The sequence below is a fragment of the Mustelus asterias genome, chromosome 16 (genome assembly GCF_964213995.1).
Source record: "Mustelus asterias chromosome 16, sMusAst1.hap1.1, whole genome shotgun sequence".
NCBI classification, from domain to species: domain Eukaryota; kingdom Metazoa; phylum Chordata; class Chondrichthyes; order Carcharhiniformes; family Triakidae; genus Mustelus; species Mustelus asterias.
In genome coordinates, this window is record NC_135816.1 from 62,988,979 (window position 1) to 63,015,145 (window position 26,167).

The 26,167-nt window shown below is 51.8% G+C and overlaps 1 protein-coding gene across 1 annotated transcript in view; it reads right to left on the reverse strand.

The window, feature by feature from the left end:
• LOC144505212 (semaphorin-4B-like) overlaps nt 1–26,167 on the reverse strand; it is a 132,843-nt gene that overhangs the window by 71,449 nt on the left and 35,227 nt on the right. Inside the window, exons 3-4 of the mRNA XM_078231196.1 lie at nt 14,415–14,474; nt 12,846–12,944 (exon numbers count right to left, since the gene is read on the reverse strand). Coding sequence (XP_078087322.1) covers nt 12,846–12,944; nt 14,415–14,474 — 159 coding nt within the window. The remainder of the gene's footprint in view (nt 1–12,845; nt 12,945–14,414; nt 14,475–26,167) is intronic.

Sequence of the window (26,167 nt, forward strand, 5' to 3'; positions counted from 1 at the left end):
CTGCACACATCACACCAGCCTCTCAGTCACTACTGCACACATCACACCAGCCCCTCACTCACTACTGCACACATCACACCAGCCTCTCACTCACTACTGCACACATCACACCAGCCCCTCACTCACTACTGCACACATCACACCAGCCCCTCACTCACTCCTGCACACATCACACCAGCCCCTCACTCACTACTGCACACATCACACAGGCCCCTCACTTACTTCTGCACACATCACACCAGCCCCTCACTCACTCCTGCACACATCACACCAGCCCCTCACTCACTACTGCACACATCACACAGGCCCCTCACTCACTACTGCACACATCACACCGGCCCCTCACTCACTACTGCACACATCACACCAGCCTCTCACTCATTACTGCACACATCACACCAGCCTCTCACTCATTACTGCACACATCACACCAGCCTCTCACTCACTAATGCACACATCACACCGACTCCTCACTCACTACTGCGCACATCACACCGGCCCCTCACTCACTACTGCACACATCACACCGGGCCTTCACTCATTACTGCACACATCACACCAGCCCCTCACTCACTACTGCACACATCACACCGGCCCCTCACTCACTACTGCACACATCACACCAGCCCCTCACTCACTACTGCACACATCACACTGGCCCCTCACTCACTACTGCACACATCACACCAGCCCCTCACTCACTACTGCGCACATCACACCAGCCCCTCACTCACTACTGCACACATCACACCAGCCCCTCACTCACTACTGCACACATCACACCGGCCCCTCACTCACTAATGCACACATCACACAGGCCCCTCACTCACTACTGCACACATCACACAGGCCGCTCACTCACTACTGCACACATCACACCAGCCCCTCACTCACTACTGCACACATCACACAGGCCCCTCACTCACTACTGCACACATCACACAGGCCCCTCACTCATTACTGCACGCATCACACCGACTCCTCACTCACTACTGCACACATCACACTGGCCCCTCACTCACTACTGCACACATCACACCAGCCCCTCACTCACTACTGCACACATCACACTGGCCTCTCAATCACTACTGCACACATCACACCGGCCCCTCACTCACTACTGCACACAACACACCGGCCCCTCACTCACTACTGCATACATCACACAGGCCCCTCACTCACTACTGCACACATCACACAGGCCCCTCACTCACTACTGCACACATCACACCAGCCCCTCACTCACTACTGCACACATCACACTGGCCCCTCACTCACTACTGCACACATCACACCAGCCCCTCACTCACTACTGCACACATCACACCAACCCCTCACTCACTCCTGCACACATCACACCAGCCCCTCACTCACTACTGCACACATCACACCAGCCCCTCACTCACTACAGCACACATCACACCAGCCCCTCACTCACTACTGCACACATCACACCAGCCCATCACTCACTACTGCACACATCACACCGGCCCCTCACTCACTACTGCACACATCATACCGGCCCCTCACTCACTACTGCACACATCACACCAGCCCCTCACTCACTACTGCACACGTCACACCGGCGCCTCACTCACGACTGCACACATCACACCAGCCCCTCACTCACTACTGCACACATCACACCAGCCCCTCACTCACTACTGCACACATTACACCAGACCCTCACTCACTACTGCACACATCACACTGGCCCCTCACTCATTACTGCACACATCACACAGGCCCCTCACTCACTACTGCACACATCACACTGGCCCCTCACTCATTACTGCACACATGACACCAGCCCCTCACTCACTACTGCACACATCACACTGGCCCCTCACTCACTACTGCACACATCACACCAGCCCCTCACTCACTACTGCACACATCACACTGGCCCCTCACTCACTACTGCACACATCACACCAGCCCCTCACTCACTACTGCACACATCACACCAGCCCCTCACTCACTACTGCACACATCACACCAGCCCCTCACTCACTACTGCACACATCACACCAGCCTCTCAGTCACTACTGCACACATCACACCAGCCCCTCACTCACTACTGCACACATCACACCAGCCCCTCACTCACTACAGCACACATCACACCAGCCCCTCACTCACTACTGCACACATCACACCAGCCCCTCACTCACTACTGCACACATCACACCAGCCCCTCACTCACTACTGCACACATCACACTGGCCCCTCACTCACTACTGCACACATCACACCAGCCCCACACTCACTACTGCACACATCACACCGGCCCTCACTCACTACTGCACACATCACACCGACTGCTCACTCACTACTGCACACATCACACCAGCCCCTCACTCACTACTGCACACATTACACCAGCCCCTCACTCTCTACTGCACACATCACACTGGCCCCTCACTCATTACTGCACACATCACACCAGCCCCTCACTCACTACTGCACACATCACACCAGCCCCTCACTCACTGCTGCACAGATCACACTGGCCCCTCACTCACTACTGCACACATCACACCAGCCCCTCACTCACCACTGCACACATCACACCAGCCCCTCAGTCACTTCTGCACACATCACACCAGCCCCTCACTCACTACTGCGCACATCACACCAGCCCCACACTCACTACTGCACACATCACACCAGCCCCTCACTCACTACTGCACACATCACACCGACTCCTCACTCACTACTGCACACATCACACCAGCCCCTCACTCACTACTGCACACATCACACCAGCCCCTCACTCACTACTGCACACATCACACTGGCCCCTCACTCACTACTGCACACATCACACCAGCCCCTCACTCACTACTGCGCACATCACACCAGCCCCTCACTCACTACTGCACACATCACACCAGCCCCTCACTCACTACTGCACACATCACACCGGCCCCTCACTCACTAATGCACACATCACACAGGCCCCTCACTCACTACTGCACACATCACACCGACTCCTCACTCACTACTGCACACATCACACCAGCCCCTCACTCACTACTGCACACATCACACAGGCCCCTCACTCACTACTGCACACATCACACAGGCCCCTCACTCATTACTGCACGCATCACACCGACTCCTCACTCAGTACTGCACACATCACACTGGCCCCTCACTCACTACTGCACACTTCACACCAGCCCCTCACTCACTACTGCACACATCACACTGGCCTCTCACTCACTACTGCCACATCACACCGGCCCCTCACTCACTACTGCACACAACACACCGGCCCCTCACTCACTACTGCATACATCACACAGGCCCCTCACTCACTACTGCACACATCACACAGGACCCTCACTCACTACTGCACACATCACACCAGCCCCTCACTCACTACTGCACACATCACACTGGCCCCTCACTCACTACTGCACACATCACACCAGCCCCTCACTCACTACTGCACACATCACACCAACCCCTCACTCACTACTGCACACATCACACCAGCCCCTCACTCACTACTGCACACATCACACCAGCCCCTCACTCACTACAGCACACATCACACCAGCCCCTCACTCACTACTGCACACATCACACCGGCCCCTCACTCACTACTGCACACATCATACCGGCCCCTCACTCACTACTGCACACATCACACCACCCCCTCACTCACTACTGCACATGTCACACCGGCCCCTCACTCACGACTGCACACATCACACCAGCCCCTCACTCACTACTGCACACATCACACCAGCCCCTCACTCACTACTGCACACATTACACCAGCCCCTCACTCACTACTGCACACATCACACTGGCCCCTCACTCATTACTGCACACATCACACCAGCCCCTCACTCACTACTGCACACATCACACTGGCCCCTCACTCATTACTGCACACATGACACCAGCCCCTCACTCACTACTGCACACATCACACCGGCCCCTCACTCACTACTGCACACATCACACCGGCCCCTCACTCACTACTGCACACATCACACTGGCCCCTCACTCACTACTGCACACATCACACCAGCCCCTCACTCACTACTGCACACATCACACCAGCCCCTCACTCACTACTGCACACATCACACCAGCCCCTCACTCACTACTGCACACATCACACCAGCCTCTCAGTCACTACTGCACACATCACACCAGCCCCTCACTCACTACTGCACACATCACACCAGCCTCTCACTCACTACTGCACACATCACACCAGCCCCTCACTCACTACTGCACACATCACACCAGCCCCTCACTCACTCCTGCACACATCACACCAGCCCCTCACTCACTACTGCACACATCACACAGGCCCCTCACTCACTACTGCACACATCACACAGGCCCCTCACTCACTACTGCACACATCACACCGGCCCCTCACTCACTACTGCACACATCACACCAGCCTCTCACTCATTACTGCACACATCACACCGGCCCCTCACTCACTACTGCACACATCACACCAGCCCCTCACTCATTACTGCACACATCACACCGGCCCCTCACTCACTACTGCACACATCACACCAGCCCCTGACTCACGACTGCACACATCACACCAGCCCCTCATTCACTACTGCACAGATCACACTGGCCCCTCACTCACTACTGCACACATCACACCAGCCCCACACTCACTACTGCACACATCACACCAGCCCCTCACTCACTACTGCACACATCACACCAGCCCCTCACTCACTACTGCGCACATCACACCAGCCCCACACTCACTACTGCACACATCACACCAGCCCCTCACTCACTACTGCACACATCACACTGGCCTCTCAATCACTACTGCACACATCACACCGGCCCCTCACTCACTACTGCACACAACACACCGGCCCCTCACTCACTACTGCATACATCACACAGGCCCCTCACTCACTACTGCACACATCACACAGGCCCCTCACTCACTACTGCACACATCACACCAGCCCCTCACTCACTACTGCACACATCACACTGGCCCCTCACTCACTACTGCACACATCACACCAGCCCCTCACTCACTGCTGCACACATCACACCAGCCTCTCACTCACTCCTGCACACATCACACCAGCCCCTCACTCACTACTGCACACATCACACCAGCCCCTCACTCACTACTGCACACATCACACCAACCCCTCACTCACTCCTGCACACATCACACCAGCCCCTCACTCACTACTGCACACATCACACCAGCCCCTCACTCACTACAGCACACATCACACCAGCCCCTCACTCACTACTGCACACATCACACCAGCCCATCACTCACTACTGCACACATCACACCGGCCCCTCACTCACTACTGCACACATCATACCGGCCCCTCACTCACTACTGCACACATCACACCAGCCCCTCACTCACTACTGCACACGTCACACCGACCCCTCACTCACGACTGCACACATCACACCAGCCCCTCACTCACTACTGCACACATCACACCAGCCCCTCACTCACTACTGCACACATGACACCAGCCCCTCACTCACTACTGCACACATCACACTGGCCCCTCACTCATTACTGCACACATCACACCAGCCCCTCACTCACTACTGCACACATCACACTGGCCCCTCACTCATTACTGCACACATGACACCAGCCCCTCACTCACTACTGCACACATCACACCAGCCCCTCACTCACTACTGCACACATGACACCAGCCCCTCACTCACTACTGCACACATCACACTGGCCCCTCACTCATTACTGCACACATCACACCAGCCCCTCACTCACTACTGCACACATCACACTGGCCCCTCACTCATTACTGCACACATGACACCAGCCCCTCACTCACTACTGCACACATCACACTGGCCCCTCACTCACTACTGCACACATCACACCAGCCCCTCACTCACTACTGCACACATCACACTGGCCCCTCACTCACTACTGCACACATCACACCAGCCCCTCACTCACTACTGCACACATCACACCAGCCCCTCACTCACTACTGCACACATCACACCAGCCCCTCACTCACTACTGCACACATCACACCAGCCTCTCAGTCACTACTGCACACATCACACCAGCCCCTCACTCACTACTGCACACATCACACCAGCCCCTCACTCACTACAGCACACATCACACCAGCCCCTCACTCACTACTGCACACATCACACCAGCCCCTCACTCACTACTGCACACATCACACCAGCCCCTCACTCACTACTGCACACATCACACTGGCCCCTCACTCACTACTGCACATATCACACCAGCCCCACACTCACTACTGCACACATCACACCGGCCCTCACTCACTACTGCACACATCACACCGACTCCTCACTCACTACTGCACACATCACACCAGCCCCTCACTCACTACTGCACACATTACACCAGCCCCTCACTCTCTACTGCACACATCACACTGGCCCCTCACTCATTACTGCACACATCACACCAGCCCCTCACTCACTACTGCACACATCACACCAGCCCCTCACTCACTGCTGCACAGATCACACTGGCCCCTCACTCACTACTGCACACATCACACCAGCCCCTCACTCACCACTGCACACATCACACCAGCCCCTCAGTCACTTCTGCACACATCACACCAGCCCCTCACTCACTACTGCGCACATCACACCAGCCCCACACTCACTACTGCACACATCACACCAGCCCCTCACTCACTACTGCACACATCACACCGACTCCTCACTCACTACTGCACACATCACACCAGCCCCTCACTCACTACTGCACACATCACACCAGCCCCTCACTCACTACTGCACACATCACACTGGCCCCTCACTCACTACTGCACACATCACACCAGCCCCTCACTCACTACTGCGCACATCACACCAGCCCCTCACTCACTACTGCACACATCACACCAGCCCCTCACTCACTACTGCACACATCACACCGGCCCCTCACTCACTAATGCACACATCACACAGGCCCCTCACTCACTACTGCACACATCACACCGACTCCTCACTCACTACTGCACACATCACACCAGCCCCTCACTCACTACTGCACACATCACACAGGCCCCTCACTCACTACTGCACACATCACACAGGCCCCTCACTCATTACTGCACGCATCACACCGACTGCTCACTCACTACTGCACACATCACACTGGCCCCTCACTCACTACTGCACACATCACACCAGCCCCTCACTCACTACTGCACACATCACACTGGCCTCTCACTCACTACTGCACACATCACACCGGCCCCTCACTCACTACTGCACACAACACACCGGCCCCTCACTCACTACTGCATACATCACACAGGCCCCTCACTCACTACTGCACACATCACACAGGCCCCTCACTCACTACTGCACACATCACACCAGCCCCTCACTCACTACTGCACACATCACACTGGCCCCTCACTCACTACTGCACACATCACACCAGCCCCTCACTCACTACTGCACACATCACACCAACCCCTCACTCACTACTGCACACATCACACCAGCCCCTCACTCACTACTGCACACATCACACCAGCCCCTCACTCACTACAGCACACATCACACCAGCCCCTCACTCACTACTGCACACATCACACCGGCCCCTCACTCACTACTGCACACATCATACCGGCCCCTCACTCACTACTGCACACATCACACCAGCCCCTCACTCACTACTGCACACGTCACACCGGCCCCTCACTCACGACTGCACACATCACACCAGCCCCTCACTCACTACTGCACACATCACACCAGCCCCTCACTCACTACTGCACACATTACACCAGCCCCTCACTCACTACTGCACACATCACACTGGCCCCTCACTCATTACTGCACACATCACACCAGCCCCTCACTCACTACTGCACACATCACACTGGCCCCTCACTCATTACTGCACACATGACACCAGCCCCTCACTCACTACTGCACACATCACACCGGCCCCTCACTCACTACTGCACACATCACACCAGCCCCTCACTCACTACTGCACACATCACACCAGCCCCTCACTCACTACTGCACACATCACACCGGCCCCTCACTCACTACTGCACACATCACACCAGCCCCTCACTCACTACTGCACACATCACACTGGTCCCTCACTCACTACTGCACACATCACACCAGCCCCTCACTCACTACTGCACACATCACACCAGCCTCTCACTCACTACTGCACTCATCACACCAGCCCCTCACTCACTACTGCACACATCACACCAGCCCCTCACTCACTACTGCACACATCACACCAGCCCCTCACTCACTACTGCACACATCACACCAGCCCCTCACTCACTACTGCACACATCACACAGGCCCCTCACTCACTACTGCACACATCACACTGGCCCCTCACTCACTACTGCACACATCACACCAGCCTCTCACTCATTACTGCACACATCACACCGACTCCTCACTCACTACTGCACACATCACACCGGCCCCTCACTCACTACTGCACACATCACACCGGGCCTTCACTCATTACTGCACACATCACACCAGCCCCTCAGTCACTACTGCACACATCACACCGACTCCTCACTCACTACTGCACACATCACACCAGCCCCTCACTCACTACGGCACACATCACACCGGCCCCTCACTCACTACTGCACACATCACACCAGCCCCTCACTCACTACTGCACACATCACACCAGCCCCTCACTCATTACTGCACGCATCACGCCGACTCCTCACTCACTACTGCACACATCACACTGGCCCCTCACTCACTACTGCACACATCACACCGGCCCCTCACTCACTACTGCACACATCACACCGGCCCCTCACTCACTACTGCATACATCACACAGGCCCCTCACTCACTACTGCACACATCACACAGGCCCCTCACTCACTACTGCACACATCACAGCAGCCCCTCACTCACTACTGCACACATCACACCAGCCCCTCACTCACTACTGCACACATCACACCGGCCCCTCACTCACTACTGCACACATCACACCGGCCCCTCACTCACTACTGCACACATCACACCGACTCCTCACTCACTACTGCACACATCACACAAGCCCCTCACTCACTACTGCACACATCACACCGGCCCCTCACTCACTACTGCACACATCACGCCAGCCCCTCACTCACTACTGCACACATCACACCAGCCCCTCACTCACTACTGCACACATCACACCAGCCCCTCACTCACTACTGCACACATCACACCGGCCCCTCACACACTACTGCACACATCACACCAGCCCCTCACTTACTTCTGCACACATCACACCAGCCCCTCACTCACTACTGCACACATCACACCAGCCCCTCACTCACTACTGCACACATCACACCAACCCCTCACTCACTACTGCACACATCACACCAGCCCCTCACTCACTACTGCACACATCACACCAGCCCCTCACTTACTTCTGCACACATCACACCGGCCCCTCACTCACTACTGCACACATCACACCGGCCCCTCACTCACTACTGCACACATCACACCAGCCCCTCACTCACTACTGCACACATCACACCAGCCCCTCACTCACTACTGCACACATCACACCAGCCCCTCACTCACTTCTGCACACATCACACCAGCCCCTCACTCACTACTGCGCACATCACACCAGCCCCACACTCACTACTGCACACATCACACCAGCCCCTCACTCACTACTGCACACATCACACCAGCCCCTCACTCACTACTGCACACATCACACCGGCCCCTCACTCACTAATGCACACATCACACAGGCCCCTCACTCACTACTGCACACATCACACAGGCCCCTCACTCACTACTGCACACATCACACCAGCCCCTCACTCACTCCTGCACACATCACACAGGCCCCTCACTCACTACTGCACACATCACACAGGCCCCTCACTCATTACTGCACGCATCACACCGACTCCTCACTCACTACTGCACACATCACACTGGTCCCTCACTCACTACTGCACACATCACACCAGCCCCTCACTCACTACTGCACACATCACACCAGCCTCTCACTCACTACTGCACTCATCACACCAGCCCCTCACTCACTACTGCACACATCACACCAGCCCCTCACTCACTACTGCACACATCACACCAGCCCCTCACTCACTACTGCACACATCACACCAGCCCCTCACTCACTACTGCACACATCACACAGGCCCCTCACTCACTACTGCACACATCACACCGGCCCCTCACTCACTACTGCACACATCACACCAGCCTCTCACTCATTACTGCACACATCACACCGACTCCTCACTCACTACTGCACACATCACACCGGCCCCTCACTCACTACTGCACACATCACACCGGGCCTTCACTCATTACTGCACACATCACACCAGCCCCTCAGTCACTACTGCACACATCACACCGACTCCTCACTCACTACTGCACACATCACACCAGCCCCTCACTCACTACGGCACACATCACAACGGCCCCTCACTCACTACTGCACACATCACACCAGCCCCTCACTCACTACGGCACACATCACACTGGCCCCTCACTCACTACTGCACACATCACACCGGCCCCTCACTCACTACTGCACACATCACACCGGCCCCTCACTCACTACTGCATACATCACACAGGCCCCTCACTCACTACTGCACACATCACACAGGCCCCTCACTCACTACTGCACACATCACACCGGCCCCTCACTCACTACTGCACAGATCACACCGGCCCCTCACTCACTACTGCACACATCACACCGACTCCTCACTCACTACTGCACACATCACACAAGCCCCTCACTCACTACTGCACACATCACACCGGCCCCTCACTCACTACTGCACACATCACACTGGCCCCTCACTCACTACTGCACACATCACACCAGCCCCTCACTCACTACTGCACACATCACACCAGCCCCTCACTCACTACTGCACACATCACACCGGCCCCTCACTCACTACTGCACACATCACACCGGCCCCTCACTCACTACTGCACACATCACACCGACTCCTCACTCACTACTGCACACATCACACAAGCCCCTCACTCACTACTGCACACATCACACCGGCCCCTCACTCACTACTGCACACATCACGCCAGCCCCTCACTCACTACTGCACACATCACACCAGCCCCTCACTCACTACTGCACACATCACACCAGCCCCTCACTCACTACTGCACACATCACACCAGCCCCTCACTCACTACTGCACACATCACACCAGCCCCTCACTCACTACTGCACACATCACACCCGCCCCTCACTCACTACTGCACACATCACACCGGCCCCTCACTCACTACTGCACACATCACACCAGCCCCTCACTCACTACTGCACACATCACACCAGCCCCACACTCACTACTGCACACATTACACCAGCCCCTCACTCACTACTGCACACATCACACTGGCCCCTCACTCATTACTGCACACATCACACCAGCCCCTCACTCACTACTGCACACATCACACCAGCCCCTCACTCACTACTGCACAGATCACACTGGCCCCTCACTCACTACTGCACACATCACACCAGCCCCTCACTCACTACTGCACACATCACACTGGCCCCTCACTCACTACTGCACACATCACACCAGCCCCTCACTCACTACTGCGCACATCACACCAGCCCCTCACTCACTACTGCACACATCACACCAGCCCCTCACTCACTACTGCACACATCACACCGGCCCCTCACTCACTAATGCACACATCACACAGGCCCCTCACTCACTACTGCACACATCACACAGGCCCCTCACTCACTACTGCACACATCACACCAGCCCCTCACTCACTACTGCACACATCACACAGGCCCCTCACTCATTACTGCACGCATCACACCGACTCCTCACTCACTACTGCACACATCACACCAGCCCCTCGCTCACTACTGCACACATTACACCAGCCCCTCACTCACTACTGCACACATCACACCAGCCCCTCACTCACTACTGCACACATCACACCAGCCCCTCACTCACTACTGCACACATCACACCAGCCCCTCACTCACTACTGCACACATCACACCAGCCCCTCACTCACTACTGCACACATCACACTGGCCCCTCACTCACTACTGCACACATCACACCAGCCCCTCACTCACTCCTGCGCACATCACACCAGCCCCTCACTCACTACTGCGCACATCACACCAGCCCCTCACTCACTACTGCGCACATCACACCAGCCCCTCACTCACTACTGCACACATCACACCGGTTTCTCATTGACTATAGAAGATACAACAGCCCGAGTCACTATTACACCATCAGCTGCCCCTTACTGCTGCTCACACTGCACTGCACTCACTAATAAACATAACTCATCAGTGGTTCCATCATTACTCCCCACGCCAGTCACATCACAAATTAACTCCCTTGATGTGGCTTCTATTATTATGGTGGAACGTTTGGAACCAAGGAATAGTCAATAGATAGAGCAGAACTTGAGCTCATGTAATTTATGAAACATTTGTTAACAGCCAGATGAGTAAAAGCTGTTTAAATTAAAAGAATAAATTTCTCCTGATTGGCAATGACATCACTATTGCTCCAGTTACATTCCTGCATCCTGTTCATGAACTGAGTGAAGGTCGAGTGACAGGTTTCCATGACAACATCACCCTTAGACTTTATTATTTATTAGTCTGAGAAAACAATTACGTTTCTGCTATTCTCAAGGAAACACATGAAACTTCGAATACACAGGAGAAGCTCACAGTCATATCGAGGCCTCTGTGATTAAAAGAGAATTTCTCTTACTATGTAGGTGCACTTCGGGTTAAAGGCAAATGTTCCACACATGAAAATGTGCGTGTCGTTAAGGTACTGCAGGACCCGGATGAAATTGTTGCACTCTTCCTGTAAGACATGAAACAAAGTGATTTCCATCCATCCCCTTCCATCAGCCTTTCTCCAATATCTCTTTTCAAAAGGAAGTTGGAGCCATTATCTAGTAGACATTGACAAAGGAGCATCTCAGAGTGTCGGGTTTCAACTTTGTGACCTTCTCTACGTCATCTCTGCAGGTACTCGTGACGCAGCCTCAACCTGGACTGGGTAGTTTTAGTATGACGTTTTCCAATTTAGACTGAATTGACAATGCTAGAATAATTCAACATTCTATTCGTCCAATTTATTACTGACTCACTGTGATTTAATGTTAAGTTCTGTATCTGTTCACACCCTCTGATCCTTTTCAATTTCTCCTAGAATTAGTTCGCTACATCCTCACTGCTATTCTCCATTTTATTATTTCTCTCTGCTGTTCTCTCTTTCTTTTTAAAGGATTTCTATATTGTTTCTTTCATTCTTTATTGAAACATTACTTTAGTTTAAGTTTTAACACCATGAAAATCCTCTAGTCGCCACACTCCAGCTCCTGTTCGGGTACACTGAGGGAGAATTTAGCATGGCCAATGCACCGAACCAGCACATCTTTCAGACTGTGTGAGGAAACCAGAGCACCCAGAGGAAACCCAAGCAGACATGGGGAGAAGGTGCAGACTCCACACAGACAGTGATCCAAGCCGGGAATCAAACCCGGGTCCCTGGTGCCGTGAAGCAGCAGTGCTAACCACTGTGCCACCATGCTGAGTCATTTATTGAATTCCTAACTCCTCCAGACTAGAGATAGCTAAAATTATTTCGCACTTCTGAGCAAGATGCCTTGCTCCTTCGACAACTACAAAAAACAATGTTATGGGTTCCTTTCAATCCCTAGTGCATAGCTCAGCTGCTTTTTATGTACCACTTACATCTCCCCTCAAACACAATTAGAATCTAAGAGGTGTATAAAAAAAAGCAAGCTGGGATATGCACCTCCTTATTCAGGGACAATGCCCTAAGAAGGCATCAGTGACCATAGACTTCCATTGCGTTGGTCCATGGTTATGCTTGGCAAAGCAATGCAGAGGTTTGACGTTGCCCTCTGACCAGGAAACTCTCCCATTCTTTCTGTCTGCAATCATATTTAGTAGGATTTTGATAATCAACCTGTTGGGCCTCAGTATGAATGTCCCTCCCGTGGCCTTCAAGTCCTGAAGTGGGACTTGTACTCAGAGCATTTGGCCCAGAGATATGGATGCTACATTTTGGCATATACACAGAGGATCTGGAAGAAATGGGTTTGGATGAAAGGTCACTGTCCTGACAAATAACTTTGTTCCTCCCTCTCCACGGTTGCTGACCTGTTCAGCATTTCCAGCCCCAATCCTACCAAGGATTCTGCTCTCATCTTTCTCCTGATCTGGCCACTCCCTCGATTGTCACCAGGAATACTGCTGGGACTACTGTCAAACCCTATAGATGTACAGATAAAGGGATACAGACCCTGGTCTTGCCTTTCGCAGTGCACTCCTTCCTCTGCTCCTCGGAAACTTCCCATTTGATCTGCCAAAGAAACATGTAGGTGTAAATTGAAGAATGCAATGGAGAGGCAGATAACAGGCAAATAGTAAGAGGCCTCATATTCCTTCCCTCTGACCTACTAACTGACCCACTTTGGAGCACATGAACCCAACGCCTGAACTAAGCATATACTACAGCTTGTAACGCACTATGCTCAATTTCACAGTGAACTGAATGTTTGTGAAATTAAACCATTATTGAGAAGCGATTCGGAAAGAAAATGAGTGGAAAGAAAATACATTTCATTCCATTAACAAGAGAGCTGATAGGAATTTACACTTGAAACCTGTACTGTGGAATGGAAATAAGGCAGAAACAATGTTGAGCATTCACTGACAATGTGGGGGCACGGGAGAGGGGGGGGGGGGGGGAATGAAGAAACATAATGGGCAGAATTTTATAGTGGGTTGGATGCCCACTGGTACGTCTGCAAGCAGGGGGACCCATTAAATTCTCTGACTGGTCCTTGAGCTGCCCTTCTACCCACCTTGATCTGTCTGCAATTTTATAAGGGGGGGTGGGCGGGTGGAGAGGTTAAGTCAGGGGTGGTGGGGGGGGGGGGGAAGCTGGCATGGCAGGCCACCCTTGCCCCAGTTGGGGCACTTAAGTGGTCAATTAATGGCCACAAAAGACCATTTCCCATCCAGCTACAATTTGGATGCTGGCAGGAGAGGCTCCAGAATGGTGTTGGGGGGGGGGGGTTTCCCAATAGGGGTGTCCTGTTTTCGCCTGGAGGGCATAAGGGTGCCCTCTCCAAGGTATAGGCCCCAAGATGCTCCCAGCCTTGCCTGGCTTTCAAAGATCAAGCACAACACACCCCCGCCACAGACATGGGACCTCCTGCCCCTCCTCACCACAAGACCTGCACTTGCCTCAATCCTGGTGCTCCAATGCCCGGTGGGATTGATTGGTATCCCAGCATTTGTCACTGCTCCCAGTGGTGTTGCTGAGTGTACGAACTGGCTGGGAGCTCCCTGGAGGTAGGATTCCAGGGCAGGAAACCCCCTCCAGCCCCACTGATAGGCCGGAAATGATTCTGCCCAATGTAAAAGTTTCTACTGTAGGGTGGACCGGGTTTCATGGTGAGTGGTGCACTGCTCATTGTTCATCATGCTACAGCTGCTTCAGGTTTGATCCAGCATGGCACCTTTCACAGAGTCTCTGTGGTATCGGCAGCACGGTGGCACAGTGGTTAGTACTGCTGCTTCACAGCACCGGGGACCAGAGTTCGATTCCCGGCTTGGATCACTGTCCAATCACTGTTTGCATATTCTCCGTGTCTGCGTGTGTTTCCTCTGGGTGCTCCTGTTTCCTCCCATAGTCCAAAGATGTGCAGGTTAAGTGGGTTGGCCATGCTAAATTGCCCCTTAGTGTCAGGGGGACTAGCTAGGATAAGTGCATGGGGTTCTGGGGATATAGACTGATAGGTGGGATTGTGGTCGGTGCAGACTCAACGGGCTGAATGGCCTCCTTCTGCACTGTTGGGATCCTATGATCCATCAGCAAGGTAAGAAACAGTGAAGCTGTTAGACTGTAGAACTCTCAGTGAGACACAGGGTTGGATTTTCCTGTTGCAACAGGCAGGGAGGCATGAGGAGTCAGAATATCACAATGAAAGGTATTGGAATGGAAGCCTGAATGGAAGTCTTCATGTTTCCACCAGATATTCCAATGGGCGACAGGCATGGGGGGAGGGCCTCACACTGAGGGGTGGCGGGAAGATAATTAAGTCTGTTCAATAGGGCATTAATCGAATCTTTCCTGAGTTTAAGGTTTTGCAAACACTGCACCCAAAGCACTGGGTTTCAGAGGCTCACCAGTCTTAATGAGGTGGTGAGTTAGCAGGGGGTTAGAGCTGGCTCCAGTCGGCAGCAGTTGTGAATGCGAGCATAGATTGTCGGGGGGGTGTGGAGTTGCGTGGGCATTGCCTGTATCAGTCAGGAGCTGGAACAAAGTTGCCAGTCTCTCACAAGCATAATGCCACTGTGTCACCTCAGAAAAGAAACTTATGCAATAAATCAGAGGATTTAAGAGGCCCTGGAAACTGAGTGCAGCTAACCACAATGGGCCTCAGTCACTCAGGCTTTGGGGCTTGCAGTGAGGGCAAGTGGGAGAGCTGCAGCCATAGGCAGCGAGTGGGGTCATGTGTGAGGTCATCTCTCGAACCTGGCAAGCAGTTGAATGATCTCATGTGACTGGCCACAGTCAGTGTAACATGCATTGCTTAGCCTACAGTCTTATATGTGACTCGGTGAAAATGTGAGATTGGCGGAGGGGCTGGACAACCCGGTCACTGGCAATACCCAGTGATGCGCGATTAAATCACTCGGGAGGCTAGATCGTACCCGGGAAATAAAGGCTTTTATTACTAACAAGAATGGAGCATACTATATACAATACAATCCCAGACTAAAGGGTCACCAGGCAGTGCAGTGACCTTTATACTCCTCCAGGTAGGCGGAGCCAACTGGAGTGTAACACAGAACAATATCAACAGGTAGAACACCCCAACCCTAACCCCAACAGTGACAACAGTAACATATGTACAAGTACCCATAGTGCTGACTATCTATGGTTCAGTACTCATAGTGGTAACCAACTATGGTTCACCACATTCACCCCTCCTTTAAAACAAAGGCCGGCGGGGCAAAAAACAGAACGAACTGTCCATATATTCACAAGTTCAGTCGTATTGGAGGACCGCACCGTCTCTGCGACCTCCTCAACACTGGCGGTAACGCCGGTTCTGGTGACCATGATGACCCTCTCTCCAAGGCGGTGTCCAGTGACTCCTCCAGTTCCTCACGGACAGGTGGACCACGAGGTGGCGACAATCTGCTGGACTCGAGCACGCCTCGAGGTGGCGACAATCTCCTGGACTCAGGCAAGCTGTACACGGGAGTAAGAGGATTAAGTGGTGGTCCCGATACTGCCCGCGCTGTGTCAGGAGGGGAGATAAAGGTCAAGGGGTCCCTAACTAGGGGTGTGGGAGCGACTGGGGTTTCTAAGTCCCCTGCAGGCACCAGATCTCTAATAGAGACCATGTCCTCTCGCCCGTCAGGATATGCCACATAGGCATATTGAGGGTTGGCGTGGAGGAGATGGACCTGTTCAACCAAAGGGTCGGACTTGCGGGTCCTTACATGCCGTCGCAGGAGGACAGGTCCTGAGTACATCAACCAAGACGGCAATGAGGTCCCAGAGGAAGACTTCCTAGGGAAGGAAAACATCCTCTCATGTGGAGTAGCGTTGGTTGCCGTACACAGGAGGGACCGGATGGAATGGAGCGCATCAGAAAGTACCTCTTGCCAACGGGAGACTGGAAGACCCTTAGACCTCAACGTCAGTAAGCCAGCCTTCCAGACTGTAGCATTTTCTCTTTCAACCTGCCCGTTACCCCTGGGGTTGTAACTCGTAGTTCTACTTGAGGCAATCCCTTTTGAGAGCAGGTATTGCCTCAAGTCGTCACTCATAAATGACGAGCCCCTATCACTGTGGATATAGCTGGGGTAACCAAACAGGGTGAAAAGATCCCGTAATGCTTTGATAACCGTGGCAGCGGTCATGTCTGAACAGGGAATGGCAAAAGTGAATCGTGAGTACTCGTCAATCACGTTGAGGAAGTACACGTTCTGATCTGTCGAAGGAAGGGGGTCCTTGAAGTCCACACTCAGTCTTTCAAAAGGGCGAGTGGCCTTAATGAGGTGTGCCCTGTCAGGTCGGTAGAAGTGCGGTTTGCATTCAGCACATACCTGGCAGCTTCGGGTTATTGACCTGACATCATCCACTGAGTAGGGTAGATTCCGGGCCTTTACGAAATGGAAGAGCCGAATGATCCCCGGATGGCAGAGATCATTGTGGAGGGCCTGTAATCGATCCTCCTGCACACTTGCACATGTTCCACGCGACAGGGCGTCTGAGGGCTCATTGAGCTTCCCCGGACGGTACATGATATCATAGTTGTAGGTGGAGAGTTCGATTCTCCACCTCAAGATTTTATCATTTTTGATCTTACCCCGTAACGTGTTGTTGAACATGAATGCCACGGACCGCTGGTCCGTGAGCAGGGTGAATCGTTTTCCCGCCAAGTAATGGCCCCAATGCCGGACGGCCTCCACAATGGCCTGAGCCTCTTTTTCCACCGCGGAGTGCCGAATTTCAGGGCCTTGGAGGGTGCGAGATAAAAAGGCGACGGGCCTGCCCGCCTGGTTAAGTGTGGCGGCCAGGGCGAAATCAGATGCATCACTCTCCACCTGAAATGGGATGGACTCATCGACAGCGTGCATCGTGGCTTTCGCGATGTTGGCCTTTATCCCTTCAAAGGCTAAGCGAGCCTCTGCTGCTTGGGGAAAAGAGGTAGACTTTATGAGTGGACGGGCTTTGTCCGCATAATTGGGAACCCACTGTACATAGTATGAAAAGAAACCTAAGCATCTTCTCAGTGCTTTTATACTAGTGGGTAGGGGGAGTTCAAGGAGGGGACGCATACGGTCTGGATCAGGGCCAAGGACCCCGTTTTCCACCACGTATCCGAGAATTGCTAGGCGGCGCTTGCTAAATTCACACTTCTCCCTGTTGTAGGTCAGATTCAGGCGAGACGCAGTGCGTAAAAATCTAAGGAGATTGGCATCATGGTCCTGCTGGTCATGGCCGCAGATAGTGACGTTGTCCAGGTACGGGAAGGTAGCCCGCAGCCCATTCTGGTCCACCATTCGGTCCATTGCACGCTGGAAGACCGAGACCCCATTCGTGATGCCAAAGGGAACCCTTAAAAAATGGTAAAGGCGACCATCCGCCTCAAAGGCCGTATATTTTCGGTCCTCTGGGCGAATGGGGAGCTGGTGGTAAGCTGACTTCAAGTCAATGGTGGAGAACACCCGGTACTGCGCAATCTGGTTGACCATGTCAGATATGCGCGGGAGAGGATACGCATCCAGCTGCGTGTATCTATTAATGGTCTGACTATAGTCTATGACCATCCGGGGTTTGTCTCCAGTTTTAACCACCACGACTTGCGCTCTCCATGGACTAGTGCTAGGTTGAATGATCCCTTCCCTGAGGAGCCGCTGAACTTCAGATCGAATAAAGATCTGATCCTCAGCGCTGTAACGCCTGCTCTTAGTTGCGATGGGCTTGCAGCCTGGCACGAGATTCTCGAATAAAGATGGTGGGGTGATTCTGAGTGTCGAGAGGCTACACGTGGAGCGCGCTGGGCAATTTGGAGGCTGCTGTTCTCCCACTGAAAGTGGAGGGAGTGGCCCATCGTACTGCAGGGTTACACTCCTCAAGTGGACCATAAAGTCTAGTCCCAGGAGTATCGGAGCGCAAAGGTGCGGTAACACGAGGAGCCTGAAGTTCTCATAAACTGTGCCCTGCACCGTCAGGTTGACCACGCAGCTCCCAAGCACGGTAACAGATCGGGACCTCGATGCCATCGAAATTGTCTGTCTGACAGTCCGTACTCGGAGACCACACCGTTTCACGGTGTCAGGGTGAATGAAACTCTCCGTGCTCCCGCTGTCAAACAAACAATGAATTAGGCGTCCATTTACCTCTATGCCCATCATGGACTTGTCGAGTCTGTGAGGCTTGGCCTGGTCCAGGATGATTGACGCCACCGTTGGGTCTTGAGTGCAACTGCAGGCAGCTGAGATGGTTGATGATGATGACCCCTGCTGGTCGTCTGCGGTCGGTGCCGACCAAAATGGCTGCGCCCATGGATCGCACGTGGTCGGTGGCTCTAAAAGTGGCGGCCCCTGCAGGTCGCACGTGTCTTGCGTCTTCGTCGTCAGGAATGGCGGCGCTCTGGAATCGCACGTGGTGGAAGACCTCGAAGAAGCTGGAGACAAGGAGACAGGCTCTGGAGAATCACACGCCCCGCTGCTATGTTTGGAGGGTGGTTTAGCCCTGCAGACTTTGGCATAATGCCCTTTCTTCCCACACACGGAGCAAAATACCGTTCTGGCTGGACATCGCTGCCGAGGGTGTTTCGCCAATCCACAGAAATAGCACCGCGGGCCTCCTGGAGCTGCCGCCATCGTCAGGTCCGAGGTTGAAAGCACAATCGCGCAGTTTTTCGGGAACCGCTGGGTAGAGTTGAGTCGGTGGCTGTACTTGCCACGATGTTCCCACGTGATCGGTGGGGTAAGTTTCTAGACTTCTGGAGGCCGTTTCCATCGTGTCAGCCAATTCCACCGTCTTAGCTAGGTCTAGCTTACCTTGCTCTAGCAGCCGCAGGCGAATATACGATGAGCCGATTCCCGCCACGAACGCATCTCGGATCAAGTCGTTCGTATACTGGGCCGCCGACACTGGCTTGCAGTTGCAGGCTCTGGCTAGCTGCTGAAGTTCACGCAGGTACTGTCCAGTCGTTTCGCCGGGCTGCCGCCGTCGAGTGGCTAGAAGGTGTCGAGCATGGATCTCGTTTGGCGGTTTGTTGTACAGTTTCTTAAGTAGTTCGATGGCCCCTTTGTAGTCTTGGGCATCGCGGATTGATGAGTATACGGTGTCGCTTACCCTCGCGTGGAGGACCCGCAGTCTATCGGCGTCGTTTTGAATGGCTGTTGAGGCATCGATGTAGTCTTGAAAACACATTAACCAATGGTCGAAAGTGTTCGACGCTCCCGCTGCATGTTGATCTAAGGTAAGCCTATCGGGTTTCAACATTTGCTCCATGGTGTTTTTTTTTACCAAAATTTGTTAGTAATAAAATTGATGCGCGATTAAATCACTCGGGAGGCTAGATCGTACCCGGGAAATAAAGGCTTTTATTACTAATAAGAATGGAGCATACTATATACAATACAATCCCAGACTAAAGGGTCACCAGGCAGTGCAGTGACCTTTATACTCCTCCAGGTAGGCGGAGCCAACTGGAGTGTACCACAGAACAATATCAACAGGTAGAACACCCCAACCCTAACCCCAACAGTGACAACAGTAACATATCTACAAGTACCCATAGTGCTGACCATCTATGGTTCAGTACTCATAGTGGTAACCAATTATGGTTCACCACACCCAGGTAACAGCATCTGTCAACGTCATCTCTATGAAGAGCTCTGGACACAGAATTGACTCCTGCCCTGCTACTATTGAGTTACCTCAGCGGTAATAACCAACGGATCATCTGTTTCTTTGTGATGTTGATTGAGGGATAAATACTAGCTAAGACATGAGGGATAATTCTCCACTTCTCTTCAAAACAGTGCCATACATTTCACTCAAACAAGCAGGTGGGAACTCAGTTTAAAGTCTTATCTGAAAGACAGCGCTTCCAGTAGTGCAGCACTCTCTCAGCACTGCACAGGAGTGTCAACCTTGATTTTTTTCCTCAAGCCCTGACTCAGACTTGAAGCCAGGACTACGAGACTCAGAGCTGCGAGTGCCAACAGCTGCGTTAAAACTATGAGGAGTTTAATATTGAAATATTATGTCACTGCAAAGGAAATCAGCGATCACGAGAAAACAGAGAGGCTGAGAGTAATATAAAGGACAATTGTAGTATGGAATGCTTTGGTGCAGTAGTAGGGATTTAGATAGATCCCATTGCATCTTTGAAACAAAAAATCTTGAAGCAGAGGAAGATATATGTTACAAGCAGAAAGTGGGGTAATGGGATCAGTTTTGTAATCATAGATTCATAGAATCCTACAGTGCAGAAGGAGGCTATTTGGCCCATCGAGTCTGCAACAACCACAATCCCAGCCAGGCCCGATCCCCATAACCCCATGCATTTACCCTAGCTAGTCACCCTGATACTAAGGGGCAATTTAGCATGGCCAATCCACCTAACCTGCACATCTTAAGTAATCCTCTAAATAAAAGAGATGGCATGGGTATGGTGAGTCAAATGGCCTTCTTCTGTGCCATTGGTTTCCATAGAAACAGATTCATTTTTCCTGTCATATGCAAATTCCAAAAATTAGGAGCTTTGTTCCAAGACACGGAAATCTGAGATAAATATGGAATTGTGCAGAGAAATTATTTAGCAAGAAGATCACCAGCATACGCAGCATGAGAAAATCAATACCATTGGAAGATCTTCCTATACCAAAAATGTTGCCAAAAGGAAATGTTTTTGGTTCTAGAGATCCTAAAAGATTTTTTTAAATGTATTTGTGGGAAATGGGCGTGGCTGGCTGACCAGTTGCCCTTGGAGGGCAGTTGAGAGTCAATTGCAATGCTGTGGCTCTGAAGTCACATATAAGCCAGACCAGGTAAGGACGGCAGATTTCCTTCCATAATGGACATTAGTGAACCAGATGGGTTTTTCCCTACAATCGATTCATGGTCATTAGTAGATTCTTAATTCCAAATTTTTAAAATTGAATTCAAATTCCACCATCTGCCGTGGCTGGATTCGAACCCAAGTCCTCAGAACATTAGCTGAGTTTCTGGATTAATAGTCTAGAGATAATACCACTAGGCATTACATCCCCCTTTACATTTTGCAAATGATATCGGCAATCACTTATGGACCAGTAAAAGGTTAACTGGTGGACAGACTGGTTGGGATAATGGTCTTTTTGCCTGAAGCATATCCCTTTATAACTCAAATCAATGAATTTTCCAAGACGATAAATTGATTCCACTTTCTGACTCACCAACTGTTTGAACACAGCTCACTTACTTATTTTTTGCTTTTTGGAGATGATAATTACCCAGAATTCACACACAGGATGATGGTTCAATGTGAAGGAGGAACAAAGAGGCACGTTGTCTGAAGGCTGCTTGTTTTCTAAAATCATGGGACTGAGTTAACCCAGCTGTGGCTGGGGAGACAACAGCATTCTGTCTCTTCAGCCTGAAAGGACTCTACAGTGCAACAGGCCTGAGCATAAAAACGAGAGTAAGTCCAAACCCTGTTGTCTCTAAATTGACTCTAACTACTTCCGTTGAAGGTAGAGAGAAGCTGTAGCAATGGACTTACTTGGAGACATGATTCAGTACTGTTCCACGCAAGATGGTCAGACCATAAGAAATAGGAACAGCAGTAAGCCATTAGCCCCTCGAGCCTGCTCCACCATTCAATAGGATCATGGCCGATCTGACATTCCTCATATCCATTTTCCTGCCCTTTCCCCGTAACTCTGGGAAGAATGGAATGGGGCCGGGATCCAGGATGTCGCTAGTCGCGTCCCGGAAATCCTGAGGTGGGAGGGAGAGGAGCCTGAGGTAGCGGTACATATTGGTACCGCTGATGTGGGTAGGAAGGGAGAAGGGGTCATGAAAAGGGAGTACAGGGAATTAGGGAGACAGCTGAGAAAGAGGAAAGCAAAGGTAGTAATCTCAGGATTACTGCCTGTGCCACGGGAAGGTGAGGGCAGGAATGGAGTGAGGTGGAAGATGAATGTGTGGCTGAGGGACTGGTGCAGGGGGCAGGGATTCAGGTTCCTGGACCATTGGGACCTCTTTAGGGGCAGGGGTGATCTGTATACAAAAAACGGGTGGAACTTGAATCACACGGGGACCAATATCCTGGCCGGTAGGTTGGCTAAAGTTACTGGGGAGAATTTAAACTAGATAGGTTGGGGGGAGGGGAGCTAGAAGAGTTGACTAGGATCAAGGAACTAATTGATGGGGTGGAGGATGCAGGGGTAAGGGGAATTACAAAATTAATGGTAGAGGAGAGGGTGCAAGTGAATGAAGGCGGTAATTTAGATAAGGGAGTAGAGGGAGAGGGTGTTCGCGACTCATCAAAGCGGGTCCAGATAAAAGCTGGAATAAGGACACTTTGCCTGAATGCACGAAGCATTCGGAACAAGGTATATGAGTTGATGGTGCAAATCAGCACGAGTGGGTACGATCTAGTGGCCATTACAGAAACGTGGCTGAAAGGTGACCAGGACTGGGAGATGAATATCCAGGGGTATCAGGCGTTTAGGAAGAATAGACAGGAAGGAAAAGGTGGTGGGGTCGCGCTATTAATAAGAGATAATATCAGGGTAGTACTGAGGGATGACATAGGCTCTGAGGAACAAAACGTGGAATCGTTATGGGTAGAGATGAGGAATAGTAGAGGGAGAAAGACACTAGTAGGTGTGGTATATAGGCCCCCAAATAATAATGTTGAGGTGGGGAGGGCTATAAACAAGCAGATAAGGGATGCGTGTAAAAACGGAACGGCAATAATCATGGGGGACTTCAACATGCACATTGACTGGCAGACTCAAGTCGGTAAGGGTGGAATGGAGGAAGAGTTCTTAGAATGCTGTCGGGATAGTTTCCTTGAACAGCATGTTACGGAACCGACGAGGGAACGAGCTATTTTGGATCTGGTATTGTGTAACGAGGTAGGTAGAATTAAGGATCTTATTGTGAAGGACCCTCTTGGGTCTAGTGACCACAATATGGTCGAATTTCTGATTCAGATGGAAGAGGAGAAAGTTTGGTCCCAAACCAGTGTCCTCTGTTTGAACAGAGGGAAATATGATAGGATGAGGGATTAATTGGCTAAGGTAGACTGGGAGAGCAGGCTGGCAGGTAGGATAGCTGAGGAACAGTGGAGGATTTTTAAGGAGATCCTTTTCAGTTCTCAGCAAAAATATATTCCAGCAAAAAACAAGGATTGTAAGAAAAGGGAGAACCAGCCGTGGATAACGAAGGAAATAAAGGAGAGTATTAAATTAAAAACAGCTGCGTACAGAGTGGCCAAAAATAGTGGAGAAACAAGTGATTGGGAAAAATTTAAGAAACAACAAAGAGAGACTAAGAAAGCGATAAAGAAAGGAAGGATAGACTATGAAGCTAGGCTAGCAATTAATATAAAAAATGATAGTAAAAGTTTTTATAAATATATAAAAAGGAATAGAGTGGCTAGAGTGAATGTTGGACCCTTGGAGGACGAGAGGGGGGAGTTAATAGTGGGAAATGAGGATATGGCTGAGTCTTTAAATAAGTTTTTTGTGTCGGTCTTCACGGTGGAGGACACAAATAGTTTGCCAAATATTAACGATAGAGGGTTGGCAGCAGGAGAAATACTTAATACAATTAATGTAACCAGAGAGGCAGTGCTGGGTAGACTAATGGGACTGAAGGTGGACAAGTCCCCGGGTCCGGATGGAATGCATCCCAGGGTATTGAAAGAAATGTCAGAGGTAATAGTGGATGCGTTAGTGATTATTTATCAAAACTCGTTGCATTCTGGGGTAGTGCCGGTTGATTGGAAAACGGCTAATGTTACGCCGCTGTTTAAAAAAGGAAGGAGACAAAAGGCGGGTAACTATAGGCCGGTCAGCTTAACGTCTGTAGTAGGGAAAATGCTGGAATCCATTATTAAAGAGGAGATAGCAGGGCATCTGGATAGAAATGGTTCGATCAATCAGACGCAGCATGGATTCATGAGGGGAAAGTCGTGCTTGACGAACATGTTGGATTTTTATGAAGATGTGACTAGGGCGGTTGATGGAGGAGAACCGGTGGATGCGGTGTTTTTGGATTTCCAAAAGGCGTTTGATAAGGTGCCCCATAAAAGGCTACTGAAGAAGATTAGGGCACACGGAGTTGGGGGTAGTGTGTTAAAGTGGATTGGGGACTGGCTATCCGACAGGAAGCAAAGAGTCGGAATAAATGGGTGTTTTTCCGGTTGGAGGAAGGTAACTAGTGGCGTGCCGCAGGGATCGGTACTCGGGCCGCAACTATTTACCATTTATATAGATGATCTGGAGGAGGGG